The sequence below is a fragment of the Geotrypetes seraphini genome, chromosome 17 (assembly GCF_902459505.1).
Source record: "Geotrypetes seraphini chromosome 17, aGeoSer1.1, whole genome shotgun sequence".
Lineage (NCBI taxonomy): Eukaryota > Metazoa > Chordata > Amphibia > Gymnophiona > Dermophiidae > Geotrypetes > Geotrypetes seraphini.
In genome coordinates, this window is record NC_047100.1 from 46380128 (window position 1) to 46400582 (window position 20455).

Genomic DNA, 20455 nt, shown 5'->3' on the forward strand with positions numbered 1-20455 from the left:
TAGGACAGAGTACGGTATTGGGGTTCAAGAAGGGATTGGATAATTTCCTAAAGGAAAAGGGGATAGAAGGGTATAGATAGAGGATTAATATCTGGACATGATGGGCCGCCGCGTGAGCAGACTGCTGGGCATGATGGACCTCTGGTCTGACCAAGCAGAGACACTGCTTATGTTCTGTGAAGCTCTAACTCTGTGCATGCCACTATTGGCTTCCCTTCCCTCTTGATGTAACGTCCTGTTTCGTGAAGGGAGGAGAGAAAGGAGAGGGAAGCCGGCAGTGGCACACACCGGATTAGGACCCTGCTGTAGTTTTGTTTTCATATGTCAATGGAGGCGGGAGGGAAGGCAACAAGTGAGTGACAGGCAGGGAAGGGAAGCTTGTGGTTCCTCCCAGCTACTTCTTTTTGGAGTTGTGGCGACCTGGAGAAGTAATTGGCTGAGGCCAGGGTTATATGGGTACCTGGTAGAGTGGCTCATTTCAGGAACAATGTCTTTCCCTTGCTCCCCCTCCCTCCCCCCCACTACACCATGGTTATACATGAATTTTCAAAGAAACCAAAGCTAGGAGCATAAAACCTTTAAATCTTGAGCCCACTGATATTTTTGGCATGTATTTTTTTTTTCTAAAATGAATGTTTATGAGCACATGGCCAGCACATAAATGTCCATTTCACCATGTGTTTTAGAACAGGTTTTATATTGGCAGATCCTCTTCTAAATTATGAGTGGAATTTCAGATGTCCTGATGTGAACATTTCAGTTCTGATTTGAACATCCTTTCTAAAATGCTGCTCCGCATTAATACACAACCTGTCAGGTGTTATTCACAATAATTTATCCAGTGAGCAGGATTATTACTAAATTAATGCATACCTTGACAAAGCTTATTTACATATTTTAATGTAGATTTTGAATGCATTAACTCTTCTTACTAAATCTGCGCCCAAGGCAAGCTGGTAGGTCCCTGTTTCAATGGGCTCACAATCTATTTGTTTGGATTGTGGGATATTTAATATTTATCCTTCTATATAAAATAGAAGGGGGGAAAGGTTTTTACCACGTTAAAGTGCAACTTAGAAAGGCAGAGAAAGAAGTAGCAATATGCGAAAAGGAAAGACAAAGAGGGAGAGAAAGAAGGTAACATAGTAACATAGTAGATGACGGCAGATAAAGACTTGAATGGTCCATCCAGTCTGCCCAACCTGATTCAATTTAAATTTTTTAATTTTTTCTTCTTAGCTATTTCTGGGCAAGAATCCAAAGCTTTACCCTATACTGTGCTTGGGTTCCAACTGCTGAAATCTCTGTTAAGACTTACTCCAGCCCATCTACACCCTCCCAGCCATTGAAGCCCTCCCCAGCCCATCCTCCACCAAATGGCCATATACAGACACAGACTGTGCAAGTTTGCCTAGTACTGGCCTTAGTTCAATTTTTAATATTATTTTCTGATTCTAGATCCTCTGTGCTCATCCCATGCTTCTTTGAACTCAGTCACAGTTTTACTCTCCACCACCTCTCTCGAGAGCGCATTCGGTGCTGTGTTCAAAGGGCAGACTTGTTCACAGCACACAGGTACAAGAAAAGCGGAGGGAAAAGGAAAGAAGATGGGGGGGGGGGGGAAGGGAAGGAAAGAAAAGAGGAAAAGAGATAAGAGAAGAAGGTAGAGTGGAAGGATAAGGCCTGACAGTGAGAGATACTTTCTGCATCTAATTACAGAGGAAGAGCTCTTGTAGGGCTGAGATAAACAGGATAGCTGAGTTCTATGTCTTATCATAGTTGCCATGGAACAACCACTTATCTAATCTTCTTCTGATAAAAATGGAAGTTGGATTTCTGGAATCTGTATTTTGACATGTACATTTTATCCCCCTCCTCTCTTTACCCAAGGTTCTGATGCTTGCAATTGCAAATCCACTTAAAGCTCCAGCCAGCCCACCCCGAGTGTCTCATTGTAGCACAGTTCTTGGCCTTCTCCTCCTCTTCAAGGATTCAAGATTCAGTGTTGAGATTTGATGAAGTTTAACTCTCATTACTCTAGTGAGCCCTCAGTGGATATTTAACATCTGAGGAATAGTTATATTTTGGATTTTTGATGTTAAGCATCCTATTCCAAGAGAAAAAGTTATAATATATTTTGGATTTTTGATCTTAAGCGTCCTATTCCAAGAGAAAAGTTATATTTTGGATTTTTGATCTTAAGCGTCCTATTCCAAAGGCTTTCTTCAAAGAACAATCTTATCAGGTTTGAAAGTCATACTTTATCTTTGGATTGGACCTTTAAGACCAACATATAGTCATTGGCGTTCTAGAATGTTACACATTTTAACAATAGAAAGTCTGCAATTATCCGAATGGGACACTAGACAGGGAAGACATTTTTTTTTTTACTATTTGGCAACTTTATTTAGATACATTAACACCACACACTCACAGTCGCATATTATTTAATATTTAATTACAGTTCTAAAATGGGGAAAAGGGGAGGGAATTGGGTATATTTGCTTTTAGTCATATTGTTTATTATATATTAACTCTGTAAAGTTTGGTTTTCTTCTTGTATTTGAAATGATTTTTTTTACTATTTTGTTTGTATCTGAAATTTAATAAATATGATTTACATTAACATCTGAGGAATATGATTGCCTGAAATTGTTTAGGGTTCCCCTGAAATCACTGAAAACAAATACTTATTCCTGGATGGTGGAGAGGAGGTAAGTGGTAGCCGAATCGAGGTAGAGGGCTTGGAAAGACTGAAGCTTTCTGCTAACTATCGAAATGATGACGACAGGCCTCCACGCTATCTCTCTCCCCTGCCTCATGCTAGAAATTATGCTGGTCATACGGTAGCTACAGCTTTTAGTTTCTTGCGACAGCTCAGTGGTACATGCTGCTGCATTCAAGTTTCAAGTTTATTAGTTTTTATATACCGCCTATCAAGGTTATCTAAGCAGTTTAACAATCAGGTACTCAAGCACTTTCCCTATCTGTCCCGGCGGGCTCACAATCTATCTAATGTACCTGGGGCTATGGAGGATTAAGTGACTTGCCCAGGGTCACAAGGAGCAGCATGGGGGTTTGAACCCACAACCCCAGGGTGCTGAGGCCGTAGCTCTATCCACTGTGCAGCAGATTCTCTGAAATGTTGTGGTATATGTAAATACATTTGCCAGGGCATTTTTTCTAGGAAAATAGGTGCCAGTACTCAAAAACCTGGGTATTCTGGAGTGGGGTGATCTCTGAAGGACCCGTACCACAGTAGCCCGGCCCCCTGCAACCAGCCACCGAATCCATGAAAAGGCAGCACCTGAGTTCTTTTATTAATACTTGGAGACCCTGGTCATTTTAATCAAGCAAGAGAAAAAGTACCAGTGAACTCCTTGCACAGATTTGCTTCAGGAAAAAGTCATTCTCTGATATTTCTTGTGTGCCTGGATAATCCATCTTTTTATTGTTAGGAAAATGGTTCTTTATGAGTGCGTAGTGCTAGAGAGGGACAGGAGATCTTAGAGAAGGCAGAAGAAAAATGGATCTCAGAGGGAGCGGGAAATAGAAACTTTGATCTACAACGTTCACCAACCTGGAACCTTTAAAAGTTTAATAGTTTTTCCCATTGCAGCTCTTCTATGTGTTAGCCCCAACCTGGTACTCTTTCTTTTAAAAGAAATTTAGTAGTGGTTGTAAAGGGTTTATTAGTTTCTTAACAAGAGATCATAACCTGATCACAATTTCCTAGCCGCACTATATCTTTGCTCTCTCAATGGCAAACAACTTGGTTTCCTGTCTCTCATTACCTTAAAGGTCAGTGTCAGTACCTTAAATTGTACCTCTCCTCCACCCAGGGGTAATAGAAGACATTTCCCCCTTTCAGGTCCAGCCAGTGTCTTTCCCTCACCTCACCTCTCCTTGGTCCTCTAAACTTGCCTCGATCACTGGCAGTGGCAGCAGTTAAAGCAGATTGCCTATGGCCAGCATCAGGGCCTTTCCCGTAGTGGATCCCGCACAAGAAGATGCATCAGAGGAGGCAAGAAACAGTATAAGAAAGGTCCCAATGTCAGTCAGAGACAGTATGCAAATTGCTGCCACTGCTGGCAATTGAGGCAAATTTGGAGGACCAGGGGGGAGGGGGAGGAGAAACACTGGACTCTCATGAGGAGGGGGAGATGCAAAAGAAATGCTGGACTCTTGGGGGAGGGAGAGATATGTTGGAGAGACGTATGTTAAGAAAAATGCTCAAAACAAGACATTGGGCTGTAGGAGGGGGCCAGTATTTTTAGTAGATTGGCCACGGAGACATTCCAGGTACACATCTCACTCTAATCCCCTTATGGTGTATGATGAGCCCTCCAAAACCCACCCAAACCCTACAGGACTCAACTGTATACCACATCAATAGCCTTTATGCCTGCAGGTATCACCTATTGTACGTAGGTACAGTGAGATTTGGGTGGGTTGTGGAAGGGTCACATATTCCACCATAAATGTAGTAGTTAGAGGGGACTATTGGCCTGAGACCCCCTCTCTATAGTTTAATACATCACCCACTAGGCTAATCCAGGAACCTGCTCTACTAGGACTGGCCATAATATCTAAAGCTGTCAAACAGGAAGGTATGTACTATTTCATTCACATCTTGAGAGGTGGAAGGGGGTCTGTGACCATAGGGGGAGTATGAGGTGGTCATCTAGTCAGTCTAGGCACCTTTTTGGCATCTATTTGTTATTAAAACATGTCTAACCTCAAACGTCCAAACTGTACCCTGGACGCACTCTATATTGTATCAACAAACAAAAAGAGTGAAAAAAATTCCATAATAATCAAAAGTACAAAGAAGAGTGGATCAAAAACACGATACCTGGATGAACACAGGAAAAGACAAGAAAAAAAGGGGCCGATGCACATTATAGTAAAATTAGAAGTGTCTTTATTGGAAAATCAATCCAAAAAATGTATCCAATGTTCAACTTGAACTAGGCAGTATGATCGAAGAGGACCCAACACGGTCTGCGTTTCGGAACTATGCCTTCCTCAGCAGTCCCTTTGACTTGAAAGATGTGAGCCAAATGCAAGACATTTCCTTTAGTTGGGCCGTACCATCCTTGGACCCTCCCTCAGAAGACTAAGGGCAAGCTTCTCTGTCTTTTCTCTTCCATCCCCTAATGTCACAACATCCCTGAAGGGTAGATTTTACCGCAGTACTGACAAAAACTGCAATCCTCTTCGAAGTATGCATGCGCATCAAATTTATGTGCAAAATAAATGTTCAAAATCCTTTCCTGCACTTTCTTCATCTTAGTAGAGTCACACAAGTTCCATTATTGCATAAAAACGTCCAGATCATAAGCCTGCCCTAGTCCCACCCAAACCATGCTCCCAACACACACCCTTCAGACTTAGAAGTACTGCCGACAGCCATCATAGAAATCTAAATGCAACATACATTTTGAAAACAGCAAATTGGAAGGTTTGGTGAGAAAAATGTCCATCTGCCACATTTTGGATGTTTTTCTTTTTTGAAAAGGAGCCCTATTATAATTCTGGATGATTGCAATGAACCATGTTTTTGAGGTATTGGAGATATATAAATATTTAACGTAATGTAATTAGTACAACCATTCCTAATATGTTTTTTTTCTTAACAGTGGCTGGTTTTGTGCATGCGACTCCTAGGAAACAGCTGGGTCCATGCTTATCAAACCCTTCTCTCCTAGTTAAATAGTTAAAGAGAACTCCTCTGAACATGGCATTTTTATAGCCTTGAAAATTAGTTTGGACTGTTAATAGTGCTTTCTTGCCAAATTCCCCACGCCTGTGTGATGCAGGCAGGAACCTAAAGACACAGAGAACTGAGTGGCCTCATGCGGCACAGCCTGGCAACCAGACACCGCTCCCCAGCAACCTTCCTGGAACATCTCCAAGCAGGGAGGCTTCTTTTTTAATTAACTTTGGGCCATTTGCAGGAGAGCGGAAAGACCCCCAATTCAAGGGAATGTTGATTTTTAGCATCACCTTTGGGCCTGGGACAGGAGACTTCCAGAGCAGCCATGCAGTTAATGAGGGAGAGTGATGGGAATGAGACTTTAGCTCTGCCCAGAGACAATGAACTCATTAAACGGAGCTACAAAATGCCAGTTTACCAGTTTCTTTGCATGTGATTATATTCTTAGGCCCCCTTTTCTACTGTTCACCTTTATTTATTTCACCTCATTTCCAGAACAAAGCTTCAAATTTATAATACTCAAACATTACATGTAACACAAAATATAATAAAAATCCATCAATGTCAACTCATAGATAAATAAAGCCTGCATAAAAGTACCCTCAAACTAAAAACATTTGTTTACAATAAAGAATAAGTTCCTCAAAGCAATAATCGAAACTTCAGAAATTGCTTTTTGAGCTCCTTTGGAAAAATGTACCAGAGGATCAGAAGCGCTTGAATTAAAAACACACACAGGAAGTCCTCTGCACCTGACTTTAACTATCTGCCTGTGTTTGGGGATTTATAATACAGTATTTTTGGTTTTCGTATGTGTGGCTTTTGTACTCCACCTTGCACTAAGGCGGACGATATATTGTAATAAATTAACGGGCAATGTTTTGTAAAGGTGAGCAGATGCCTGGCCATACAGAGCCAACTTAAACCCAAGACACATGATCTTAAATTTAGATTACAAAATATTGGAAGCCAATGTAATTCAAACAAATCAATGTTATATGGTCTTATTTCCCACATCCAGACATTGCTGATGGTACAGAATGCAGCCACAAAGTCTATCTCCTCAGCTTCTACAGACTGGAACCCTACAGTACAAACATTCATTCATTCATTCAATTTTCTATACCGTTCTCCCAGGAGAGCTCAGAACGGTTGACATGAATTTATTCAGGTACTCAAGCATTTTTCTTGTCTGTCCCAGTGGGCTCACAATCTATCTAATGTACCTGGGGCAATGGGGGGGATTAAGTGACTTGCCCAGGGTCACAAGGAGCAGCGGGGGTTTGAACCCACAACCCCAGGGTGCTGAGGCTCTAGCTTTAACCACTGCTCCACGCTCTCCCCAAACAGAGGTACGGCAGTTCATTATAGCTAACGCTAAGGACTACACCACTGTTTGAAAATGTTGACTATCAAAATAACTCAGGCTCTGATGCTCAAAGCAATCCAGGCCTGCAACTGGTTGTAGCCAGTCTAAATGAAACATTTGGCCCTAATGCTCAAGGGCTTTCAGTGCAGTTTTTATCATGCACGGAACCAGCCACCGAAAGTCCTATGCAAGGGAGCTTACTAGTATTAAAATGAGGCCATTAGCTAGTCCAACCAATGCTCAGAGAAAAAGCACATGAAAACCCAATGTCCTACCATAAAACCTACTGACTGCTCCAAAGCTGGTCATTCTAGATTGCTTGTAAACCAAGGTACCACTGTATTTCCCTGTAACTTCATTGAGTGTTCTCTAGTCTTTGTAATTTTTGACAGAGTGAAAAATCGATACATTATACCCATTATACTCCACTCAGGATTTTGTAGACTTCAATCATATCTGATGATCCAATGTCCCTGTGTCTAAATGGCAGTGCCAGCATCTATTAGATTTAGAACTGTCTAACGTGTAATCCAAAAAGATCTATGTAACAGAAAAAAACACGCTTGTCTCATAGATGCTCATGCTGTACATTTCATCCTCCAAGACCAAATTCGTGGCCATCGAGATGCAGAAATATACTGCTTTATCTCAATGCTCCAAATGTCTCTAAGACCATTTTGGAGTTTCTTATTCAAGAATTCAGCAATTAATTTATACCACCAAGGAACTCAATGAGCGTCGAGAGCAGTGCAGGCCATTCAGCTTGGCTTCCTGCGCTAGAAACTGCTATCGCAGTTTCTTAAAAGAGGGGGGTTAAAGTTAGGTGCGTTTTAAAGAATAGCACTTACACCAAGGAACTGCGACTAAATTTAGGCACGGCCATTTGCCCCAAGGAAAATGCAATACAAATGTCCACACAGATGCCAGCGTTCTACAATTATGTACGTAACAAAGTAATGCCCCTAAATTGCCCTTTCCTGTGCCCCCTTTTAAATTTTATAAATTTACGCGCTTAACTCAGAATTGATTTTAATTAGCACCAATAATCGCTTATTAAAAAGACAATTCTTGGCGCTAATTAGTTGTTATACAATTAAATTACACACAATTTGGATGCATGACCAAAACTGCACATGCAATTTTTGGCTTTTTTTTTTTTATATAGAATTTGAGAGTCAGTGGACGTCTGCAATCACTGGCACCGCAGTGCCTGGCTGCTGCTTCTTACCTTGAAATGACAGCTTGAGCCGGGGCTTTGTGTTGCTAACCCTGCCTCCTCCTTGCTTAAGCAGGCTAAAAATGAGCAGAAATCTCCACAGAATTTCCATCTCCTCCAGGCTCCTCCACTGGCCCTTCTTCACTCGGAACAACCTTCTGGCAGTCAGTGCAGTTTCTCTGGCCAAACTCAGACTTCAGAAACCTATAATACAGATGAGTGCAGCGTAGAGACAGTGAGAGGAAGGAAGTGAGGGGAAAAAAAGAAACGTGGACATTAAGGCATGTTGTAAATCCAATATTTTTTTTAAAAAACCTATATTGCCTTAGTTTTTAACACCACAAAGTCCATGCCAGAACACAAACATCTGTAACTAATAACACAATAGTTGGCAGGTTCACTACTGAGTGTTTTAAGTGTTTCTCCCATAATGTAAGCAAACATGACCTTCTTGCATTACTTAGGGATTCAGTGTCCTGGGAGCACTAATTATAGCCAGTGCTTGGGTTTGGGTTTATGACTGATCTGAAATAATGAACTTCTGAGCGGCCTGAAAACAATATGCACTCTATGTGGCTGTTACAGAGCACTGGCCAACAATTTCAAGAGTTGGATCTACTAAGGAGGGAGCCTTTTCTTTTATTGCTGTTAATTTGCATGCCCCGGTGCACTGTGGTATTAGTAGTCCTGGCTCATTGTCAAAGATCATAACTACTGGTACCACAATGCACCAGAAGGGGATGTTAGCATGCCAGGGCTGGCCTGAAATTATGACAAAACGACATATATGCAAGACTCTACCAATACCACCCGGAGTGGCTTTGAATCTAGTAAAGCTTGGACGCAAACCAGAATCAAACCTGGCTAGGACTTGGTTCGGTGAGCAACAGCAGACCTCTGCAGTGTCTCGTGAGAATGTTACAGCTACACGGAGAGGGTAATTTTATGACTCGAGCTTGGACACAACCTTGAATATGTTCAAGCAGGGCTATGCACATGTATAATACAAGAGCTAAGAAACATGGCATCTTCTTTTTATGTGATATACTTGGAGGCAAGATTGACAGTCACCTGGAAGAGGAAGCTGAGACAGACATTAAAGGAGGGAGCAAGGGGTCATATGACGTCAGCAGGGCTGGATTAGCCATCAAACAAACTAGAGAGTTGGCTTGGACAGCAAAAAGCAACTTCAGTAAAAGCAAAACAAGGTGTCCTGAACCCTACCCCAACTCACTGCCCCATGACAATAAGGGGGAAATTCATCAACAGACACTAACTGATTTAGCACATGCTAACAATTAGTGCATACTACATGCTAAGATGCCCAGGTTCTCAAAATGGAGCTGTTCGGAAGGCACCCAAATAGCATCTAAATTAAGTGTTTTAATTAGTAATTAATGGTGCAGTAATTTTGACTGTGCCGTTAAAAACCAATGAAAAATTAGACAAAAAAATTAGGCGCCTACAAAAAAAAAAAGGCACCTGAATCGCATCTACGCAGATGCTTACTGACGCTGAACATCAAAAGAAGCGTGGTTATGGGCTGGGTTGACGTTCGGCGCTGCTAAGTTTCAAGTTTATTAAAATTTTGATGTAAACGCAATATCAAATATTTTCAATGCGTATAACAATAATAATTTTAGGGGACACGATAAAACAATTTATACCAATAAATATACAATTGATATTTTGCACCCTTTCCTAAACCTGTGCGTCCCAAGGTTTAGGAAAGGGTGCAAAAAAATCAAACTAGAAACCCAGCATGGATAACTACTGCAGTTAAAAAGCGATAAGCGACAAGAAATCATCCTTTAAGAAATGGAAAAAGGAACCAACAAAGGAAAACCAGGAAGAGCACAAAAGACACCAGAAAGAATGTCATCGAGAGGTCAGGAAAGCAAAGAGAGAATATGAGGAACGACTGGCAGGAGAGGCAAGAAACTTCAAACCCTTCTTCAGGTATGTGAAAGGGAAACAACCAGCCAGAGAGGAAGTAGGACCACTGGACGACGGAGACAGGAAAGGAGCGATAAAGGAGGAAAAAGAGATAGCTAACAGGTTAAACAATTTCTTCTCGTCAGTCTTCACCAGAGAGGACACATCCAATATCCCAGAACCCGAGGTGATTATAAGCGGAGAACACGACGAAAGGCTGGTACAACTAGAGGTAAGCAAAGAGGATGTCCTCAGGCAGATAGACAGACTAAAGAGCGACAAATCACTGGGCCCGGACGGCATCCACCCAAGGGTAATAAAAGAACTGAGAAACGAAATAGCAGAGACACTTCGCCAAATATGTAACCTCTCCCTAAAAACTGGGGAGATCCCAGAGGACTGGAAAATAGCAAACGTCACGCCCATCTTTAAGAAGGGATCAAGGGGTGACCCGGGGAACTACAGGCCTGTGAGCTTGACCTCGGTTCCAGGAAAGATGATGGAAGCAATGGTAAAGGACACAATCTGCGAACACATAGAAAACAATGGACAACTGAAGGAGAGCCAGCATGGCTTCTGCAAGGGAAGGTCATGCCTCACGAATTTACTGTACTTCTTTGAGGGAATAAACAGTCAGATGGATAAGGGGGAATCCATAGACATCATTTACCTTGACTTCCAAAAAGCCTTCGACAAGGTACCCCACGAACGGCTACTTAAAAAGCTGTGGAACCACGGGGTGCAAGGGAATATCTACCGATGGATCAAACACTGGTTGGCGGGCAGGAAACAAAGGGTTGGAGTAAAGGGCAAATACTCAGATTGGTAATGGGTCACGAGCGGAGTTCCGCAGGGGTCGGTGCTGGGACCCCTACTGTTCAACATATTTATCAATGATCTGGAGATAGGGACTAAATGTGAAGTTATCAAATTTGCTGATGACACCAAACTCTGCAGCAGGGTTAGAAACACGGAAGACTGCAAAGACCTGCAAAGGGACCTAACGAGACTGGAAGACTGGGCAAAAAAGTGGCAAATGAGTTTTAACGTAGAGAAATGCAAGGTCATGCATGTAGGGAAAAAGAACCCGATGTTCAGCTACAAAATGGGGGGAACACTGCTAGGGGTGAGTAACCTGGAAAGGGACCTGGGGGTGATGGTCGACACATCACTGAAACCATCGGCGCAATGTGCAACAGCCTCAAAGAAAGCTAACAGAATGCTGGGCATCATCAAAAAGGGTATCACAACCCGGACGAAGGAAGTCATCATGCCGCTGTACCACGCAATGGTGCGACCGCACCTGGAGTACTGTGTTCAGTACTGGTCACCGTACCTCAAGAAGGACATGGAGGTACTCGAGGGAGTGCAGAGGAGGGCGACTAAACTGATAAAAGGTATGGAAAATTTTTCATACGCCGACAGGTTAAAAATGCTGGGGCTGTTCTCCCTGGAGAAGAGGAGACTTAGAGGGGACATGATAGAAACCTTCAAAATCCTTAAGGGAATAGAGAAAGTGAATAAGGATAGATTCTTCAAACTGTGGGGAGCCACAAGCACTAGGGGTCACTCGGAGAAATTGAAAGGGGACAGGTTTAGAACAAATGCTAGGAAGTTCTTTTTTACACAGAGGGTGGTGGACACATGGAACGCGCTTCCGGAAGATGTGATAGGCCGGAACTCTGTACAGGGGTTCAAGGAGGGTTTGGACAGGTTCCTGGAGGATAAAGGGATAGAGGGGTACAGATAAAACTGAGGTAGGTTATAGAAGTGGTCAGAAACCACTTCACAGGTCACGGACCTGATGGGCCGCCGCGGGAGCGGACCGCTGGGCAAGATGGACCTCGGTCTGACCCAGTGGAGGCAACTTCTTATGTTCTTATATACATACTAGATAGTGATACATAAGGAAAGAGAGAGTGAACTACAATTATTTAAGGAATAGAAAAACATTTAAGGGGAAACATAAGCATAATCTACATCAAAGATAGGTGCCAGTTTTACAGGCCGACATTTCTGGCGCCTATCTTCGACGCAGAATGTGATTCTCAAAATGGTGCCATAGTTTGAGTGACATGTGACCGGCGCTGTTTTTTCAGGTGCTGGCCGATTCTGGCACCGTTTTGAGAATCCGGGCCTTAGCACGTGCTAAATCGTTTCACACACACTAAACTGGTTAGTGCCCTTTCAAGTTTCAAGTTTATTAATAGTTTGTCGTACACGCAATATCAAATACTTCAATGCGCATGACAATTTAAAATGAGGAGGCAAAATAAAACAATTTATACAAATAAACATACAATGTTTAACACAAGTAATTAGCGATACAAAAGGGAAGAGGGGTGAACTACAATCTTTGAAGAAAGTAAGAATACATTTAGGGAAAAACCAATATCAGGAGGGTGATGAAGAATGTTTTTAAAAATATGGCTAAGCCTAAAAGAGAGGATAGGGGAGGTTGTGACCTATACATAAGGTTTGGTTAAAATTAAGTATTTAAGCCTGAGATTAATGATAGATGAATTAGCCTATCTATGTCTCAAATGCGTCTTTGTACAGGTGGCATTTTAATGTACTTTTAAATTTTTCTAATGAGATTTGACCAAATAGATAAATTGGTAAATTGTTCCAAAGCTGGGGTGCTATGACTGAGAAAACTGTAGATCTTCTGGTACCTATTATTTTTAAAAAAGGGATAGTCAGCAAATGCTGTTCCGTTGATCTAAGTGTCCTAGCTGGAGAATATAGTATCAAAAAAACGATCCAGAAATATTGGTGCATTGGTTTGTTGGATTTTGAAGGTTATCAGTGCAATTTTATAGATTATTCTGTGCGAAATTGGTAACCAGTGTGTTTTTTGTAGAAGAGGTGTGACATTATCATATGACCCTAAGTGGTCTCTAAAAATCCAATATCCAGATCATCCTGTGTTATTCTCTAAAAGTAAACTAGTTCCCTTTTCAAAAGATTCATCAGATTTCCAACAGATTCCCGTTTGTTTAATGCACCAGGAGATGAAGCCTTACCCATGATATTTATAGACTGCATGAGAAACTTTTAAAACACAGATGCGGTAATTCAATTTGTACCTGGACATTCAGCATCAGGCCACAGTAGCTGGATCCTGTTGCTGAACCTTCAGAGCTAAGTTACCCAGGTACTGTTGACACTTGGCACCAGTAGCTAGATAAGTAATTGGTGTCCTGACTTGATATTTCACTAGCGCACTGGGTATCCGCATGTTATGCCTATGGCCAGGGGGTAACTGAAACTCAGCATACTACGTGACATGTCTCCTCAAGTCTGCTTATCTGACCTCCGTGACCTGGGTGTTGCCAAAACAACAACAAAAGGACAGTAAAACCAGATGGAAAGCTGGTTTCTGCAACAAGTCTGCTTATCTGACCTCCGTGACCTGGGTGTTGCCAAAACAACAACAAAAGGACAGTAAAACCAGATGGAAAGCTGGTTTCTGCAACAAGTCTGCTTATCTGCTATCCTGACCTCCTTGACCTGGGTGCTGCCAAAACAAAGAACAAAAGAACAGGACCGGGTGTGCCTGAATCGTAGTGAAGGAAGCTGGTTACTGCAGGACCAGCTGTTTAGCTATGAACTCAGCAGCTTGCATCCTATATAAGGACGGGACTCTGCCCCTAACATTAGAATCCATTTTCGTTGCAACCAAGGGCCAGTCTCCCGTGTCCACCCACCTATCAATTGCAGGGATTCCCAATTGTGAAGGATGTTCGTTGCCTGGGATTAAGGTGAAGCTATTTTATTCCTATATTCATATATTATATATATATTTATTCCTATATTCATACATTATATATATATATATATATATATATATATATATATATATATATATATATATATATATATAATAAAGAGTTATTGTTTATGCTTTTATATTGTCTGTGTGCTTTTCTGAGTGTCACTGATCATCCCATTTGATAGAAATAAGTGGCAGAACACCGCAGTACCCGGGTAACTTCCTGCTCTGCTCCTGGACTGACCCAGCACTACCTAGAGAGTGCCGGAGTGGTCAGTACACATTTCCAGCACTCTTATCCGGATAAGGCTGCTAAAAATCTGGGTACGAGTCTGGTGAATGTTGCTTTACCTGATAGAAGTGACTGACTATCAGCACATTTATTTTTACAGTTTCCTGAAATAGAGGTTTCATTCCTGTACATTAACCGGTCCCCAGATCATTTATCTCTCCTCAAAATGTCAACCTGAACTGTATCCCAGAGTTGGAAGTGGCTTTGTATGCTCTGCGATGGTTTTTAATTACATTTTTGCCTTTAGCAGGTTTCTAATTAGCACATCATTAAAGATGTAGAACCAGATTTTCTTTTTCATCTGGGGGAAAAGGTCTCTAAAAGCATCTGCGCAAGAAAGGAAGGCATCGTCCACATTTATTGGTCCCATGTGGCTCTCCTTCCGCGTGCAACCGCACGACAAACAGAATATTTATTTTGGTTTGGCACTAAAATAAATGATTTGGTGAATATCCCAGTAGGAGCAGCTGCACGCTGCCAAATAAGTCATCCCCAGTGTGATTTCTGAATGAGGTCCAGCCTGTGCATTTCCTCCCAGTAGATTCTAGGACTGGCTACTCCATTAAGTTGATTTGAACCCGACTGCGATGCACTAACTGACTTGGTCAAGAGTCAAGAGATCCTCTTTATTTTACTTATAGCTGTAACATCATGAGAAACTCAAAAGTGCAAGGCTGCCTGAATTCTTAGCATTGCTCCCTATTTCTTTCCTGTGTCAGAGCTTCCACAGCTGGCTCTCTGTAGTGGAAGCCAGCCAATAGTAAGAAGCTGTCAGCTTTTTATCAGCAGCCCTGAGGTCCATCCTACCTGTGGCCTCTGGCTGAACCTAGGTGCCTCCTGCACCTGTTAGGAAGGCACCAGAAGTTTCCAGAAAACACTTGGGAAGTCTCTGGAAACTGATGGAAGGATAGGAGTGGCCTATATTAAGCAAGGGAAAGGGTTTGGAGGCAGCAGTAATAATAATAATAATAATAATAATTTTATTTCTTATATACTGCCAAAGCCATAGTAGTTCGAGGCGGTTTACAACGAAGAAGGGCTGGACAATCAGCAAAAATGGTACAATGTTACAGTCAGAGAAAAATTAGGTGGCAGAGAAAAAATGGTACAAACAGAAAGAAAGATGGGTACAATTATGGCAATGAAATGGTGCAGGGAAGAAGGTCAAGACAATTTGCGTAAAGAACATAGAGAGATAGAAGGGGCCAGGGTGGGCATAGGGTCTTAGGGTATGAATCGGGTGAAAAGATTAGTTTTTAGTAGCTTCCTGAAGTTTAAGTAGGATGAAGTGCTTGAGATGATGTGGGCCAGCCAGTTATTGTGATGACCTGCTTGGAAGGCAAGAGCTCTATTTAGATATCTTTTGTAACGGCAGGTCCTTAGGGTAGGGTAGCTAAACAGGTGGGTTCTACGTGTGAGTTTGGATGGGCGGTCTAGGATAAAATGGGGTACTAAGTAAAGGGGGGCCGAGCCAAGGATGGATTTGTAGCAGAAACAGGCGAACTTGAATAGCACTCTTGCTTCTAGGGGTAGCAGTAGCCTTCCCCCCTCCAATTATATAAGCCTACTCCAGGCTCCCTAAATTATCTTAGGTCCCATCACCTGCCTCCATAGTCCATAGAAAGATTCTTTCTTTTAGGACCTTAATGGAGAATCAGCCTGCTCATATATCCTTATGGATTTGCACTATAGAAGCACTTCCTTTAGACTAAGGATTCATGCACTAGGGACAAGTACCAAAACCTGAGAAGTTGCTGGCTTGAGTTGTGTGGAAACTCGGAGAACCACTACATGTCTACAAAGTCCAGAGAAAGGACTGAATTGGATTTATTACTTTTGATTAACTGCTATTGACAGAAATATTAAGCAGTGTACAATGTTATAACAAAATGCAAAACTTTACATATCAAAGTATACAATATAATTAGTTCAAGAGCCTATATCATAACAAATACATAAGATTACTTAATTTAAATAAAACTACCATAAGCCAGTATCCATCATTATTCTATGACTAATTAATTGGTCCTTAGATCAATACAATAAAATTTTTGTATACCGCCAATACCTCTTCGAAGTTCATAGCGGTTCACAAACAATTAAATATCTAATATTAGGTACTTAGAACTTCCCTTTCTGTCCAAAAAGGCTCACAATCTAACTAACGCCCTGAATTAACAATTACATTACATACTAAAGATACAACAAAGGGAAAAAAAGAAACCAAAATTCATAATCAACACCCCAGGAAGGGTTAAAACAATAAACAAAATAGCAAAAATTAATCCAAAACACCCCCCAAAGTAAATAAAAATAAAATATAATACTAAATTAAAACTACCAGCATTTTGAACAGTACAGATTTAAGTCACTGAACCACGCAAGGTCATCTCCTCAGCAGCTGAAGTCAGCCGAGGTCACGATGCCAGATTGGCTCTCCTTGCCAAATCCAGGCAGCACAGCAAGAGCATCTCTCTCCTCCCTCAGGAATCTCTCCACGGTCGCCGCACCAGCGTCACAGAAGAAAGAACAAACCATCTTTGAATCCCCAGCCACATCAAGGAGTCCATTCAAGGTATCTGCTATATCAACCAGGCACCCCCTTCCAAATCTTAAGGGGCAAGGTTCCAAGCCCGGATCGAAGGGTATATCTTCTAAGGATTTACATCATCATCACTACAGAGCCTCAGGAACCGTCACCCGGGTGCCTGCCAGACTGTAAGTGTTTACCATCTGTACCATCTGCACTGTTAAACTTTGAATATTTATTTTATGAGAACAGCATGTATAAGGGACTGCATTTTGCAGGACCCTCACCGATCCAGTAAGCCGGTCTGAACAACTAAAAGGAATGAGTAACAATATAAAACTTTGTGCTGCTAGAGGAGAGGAGATAACACAGTACATAGTTGGCCACAATTTGCAAATACCTTTCTCTGTTACCCTGTCAAGAAAAGCAACAGTAAATGTTTGGCTCAGAAAAAGGGGACATTGTGTGCTCTGGATTATTAAGTGAAGGCTAGGTGAATGTAATACAGCAAGAAATCTGGTGAAAAAAGAAATAGAAGGGGCCTGAGGCGTCTGAGCCAATCAGGCACATCCTTAGGCTCCTTTCTTAGGAAGACTCTGATTGGCTTGACTGCGCCGATCAGTCCAGGATACAGGAAGGAACCTAAGGAAGGCCCTGATTGACTCAGAAGCCTAAGACCCCTGCCATGGGAGGGGCCTGAGGCATCGGAGCCAATCAGGGCCTTAGGCCCCTCCCTGTTCATCATATGATGCACTGGGGAGTGGTCTAAGGCCCAGCATTCTGGATGGTGCATCGGAGGAAGCAAGAGGGAGTGAGCACCCCTCCTGCTCCCCAACAAAAGGTACAGGGGAGGGGGACTTTGAGGGGGAGGGGTCCTCTGGTGGTAGGAGGGAGTGGGTATCCCTCCTGCCTTTTTTTCCGGGGGGGAAAGGGAGATTGGGCATCCCTCATGCCATCTTTTTTAGGGGACTTTGGTCCTTCATGGCAGGAGGGAGTTCGTTTTAGGTTCGGGTGGGTCACCGTGTTTGTTGGGGGGGGGGTCGCCGTGTATGTCAGAGGGGGGGGTATGTGATTGTCGGGTGTCAATGGAAAGGGCCATCTGTGGCAGTGGGGGGATTTTTTTCATTTTATTTTTTATGGGACAGATATTTTGTGTGTGGGTAATACATGCAAAATATCTGTGCTATTGAAAAAAACAAACCCAGGCAGATCAGTCGGTAACAGTTACCAACAGGCTAGAACAATCAGGTTTTACGATCGGTAAAACCTGATGCTAAATAGCCAATTTCTGTCTGCTTGTCACATAGCCTCTGATTTAACATGTTTTAAACCTTTATAGTTGACCAGTACTAAATGCTCTAGTTATATGATAGAACTCCAAGCCATTGAGGTAGGCATATTCAACCTTTGTTATGCAGTCTCCTATTTCTTTTTTCACCAGATTTCTTTCTGTATTACATTCACCTAGCCTTCTATTCTTCTCTGCCCTTCTACTTTCTAGTTTCACTTTACTTTCAGTCAGTATCTTTAAGTGTATCATTATTTATCTGTATAATTTTATTCTTTATCTTTATTACTTGTGCGCTTCCAATAGATGTTTATTGGATTATAAACATCTAACAATACGTTTAGTTCAATTTCAATGTATTGGTCTATTTGTCTTTGCTAATTGATTTTATCATTCTCTGTTCAATAATTCATATATATATATATATTAGCTTGATATGATTTTATTAGTTTAAATTATTTATTTAAAATTATTTATAGCCCGCCTAGCCACAAATCTAAGCGGGGGACAATAAATACATACATAATCATAATAAAAGGTGAAGACAAATACAAAACAGCAAAAGACAACAAAAAGCAGCTCCAACTCACACTGTCGCCTGGATAGCACCAAAAAAGCACTTAAATAACAGTTTTCACCCCCTTCCTAAAATGCCAGAGTAATGTTTGATTGGCACAACGCCAAAGGTAAGGCATTCCACAGTGCCGGGCCTTGCACAGAGAACATGGACTTGCAATTCCCCGTAAGCCTCACGGCTGCTGAGGGGATTTCAAGTTTCAAACTGTCCAAGGACCTTGGCTCACGAGTAGGACAATGCCGCTGCAAGAGAGAATGGACACTTAATGGATCATTATGCTGAAGCATCTTAAGCATCACGCAAAGGACCTTGAATTCGACCCGCTTTCTAACAGGTAGTCAATGTAGCTCTCGAAGTATCAGAGTAACGTGATCAAATTTCGAAGCATGTACAATGAGGCGTGTAGCGGCGTTTTGTGCCAGCTGCAATGCTCGCAGGACACGCACGTTTAGGCAAACCTAAGTAAATGGAGTTACAATAGTCAAGTAGAGGTGTTATCATTAATGTGATAACAGTTTGAAAATTATCATCAGAAAGGTAATTGCGCAACCTCCGCAATAGGCACAACTTGAAAAATACGCCCGATATTACTGCCTTAATTTGGGCCTTAAAGGACAAATTTGAATCACACACCATTCTGAGATACCTACTAGAGAATGACACGGGGAGCGATCCCCGCAGGGAGCTGCGGCGTGGCTGCGGTTTGGCTGCGGGTTATGGAGACTCCAAAGCCAAATCGCTGCAGACACGGGGACAAAAGTTTTCACCGCCCGCAAAAACGGTGAAAAGATTTGTCCCCGCAGGCCAATGTACCCCCTTCTAGGAACCGCTATTTACCTGTGTTTCACCGTGCTCCTCATTTGTCAGATCAACCCTTCCTGCCAATAGAACCCGCCCCCCCCCCGTGACGATCGCCGGCAGGAAGGTGCTCAGCCCTTCATGCCGACAGAACCAGCCCTCCCCAACGATCGCGGCAGGAGGGTACCCATCCCCTCCTGCCTACCCCAACAGCCCCCCCGACGATCGCAGCAGGAGGATATCCAACCCCTCCTGCCAGCTCCCCAACAGCCCCCCTATGATCACTGGTAGGAGGGTGCCCAACCCCTCCTGCCGGCCCCCCCAACGGCCCCCTATATCGCCAATAGGAGGGTGCCCAACCCCTCCTGCCGGACCCTCCCCCAACAAACCCCGCCATCCCGAAACACCACCCTTAGTCTTACTTTCCAAGTTGGACCGGACAGCTCCTCGCTCGTCTGGCCAGCAGGCCTGCCTCCGTCCAAATGAGGCGGGCCCGCCCCTCCCCTGCCTAACCCACAGGATCCTAGGGCCTGATTGGCCCAAGCACCTAAGGCCCCTCCTATAGCGGGAGTGGCTTTAGGTGCCTAGACCAATCAGGCCCTAGGATCCTGTGGGTTGGGCAGGGTAGGGGTGGGCCCGCCTCATTTGGACGGAGGCAAGCCTGCTAGCCATACGTGTGAGGAGCCGTCCGGTCCAACTTGGAAAGTAAGACTAAGGGGGTTCCGGGGTGGGAGGGTTCGTTGGGGGGGGTCCAGCAGGAGGGGTTGGGTACCCTCCTGCCGGCGATCTTAGGGGAGGCCATTGGGAGGACCGGCAGGAGGGGTTGGGTACCCTTCTGCTGCGATTGTCGGGAGGGCCGTTGGGGGGGGTCTACAGGAGGGGTTGGGTGCCCTCCTGCCGTGATCGCTGGGGGGGAGGGGAGACTTGCAGCCGTAGCCGCGGTCACTATGCTAATC

General features: G+C 43.1%; 1 protein-coding gene across 2 annotated transcripts in view; it reads right to left on the minus strand.

The window, feature by feature from the left end:
* SEMA3B (semaphorin 3B) overlaps positions 1-20455 on the minus strand; it is a 251525-nt gene that overhangs the window by 166934 nt on the left and 64136 nt on the right. For both annotated transcript variants that reach the window (XM_033925997.1, XM_033925996.1), the window contains exon 2: positions 8317-8508. In XM_033925997.1, coding sequence (XP_033781888.1) covers positions 8317-8416 — 100 coding nt within the window. In that variant the 5' untranslated portion in view covers positions 8417-8508. The remainder of the gene's footprint in view (positions 1-8316; positions 8509-20455) is intronic.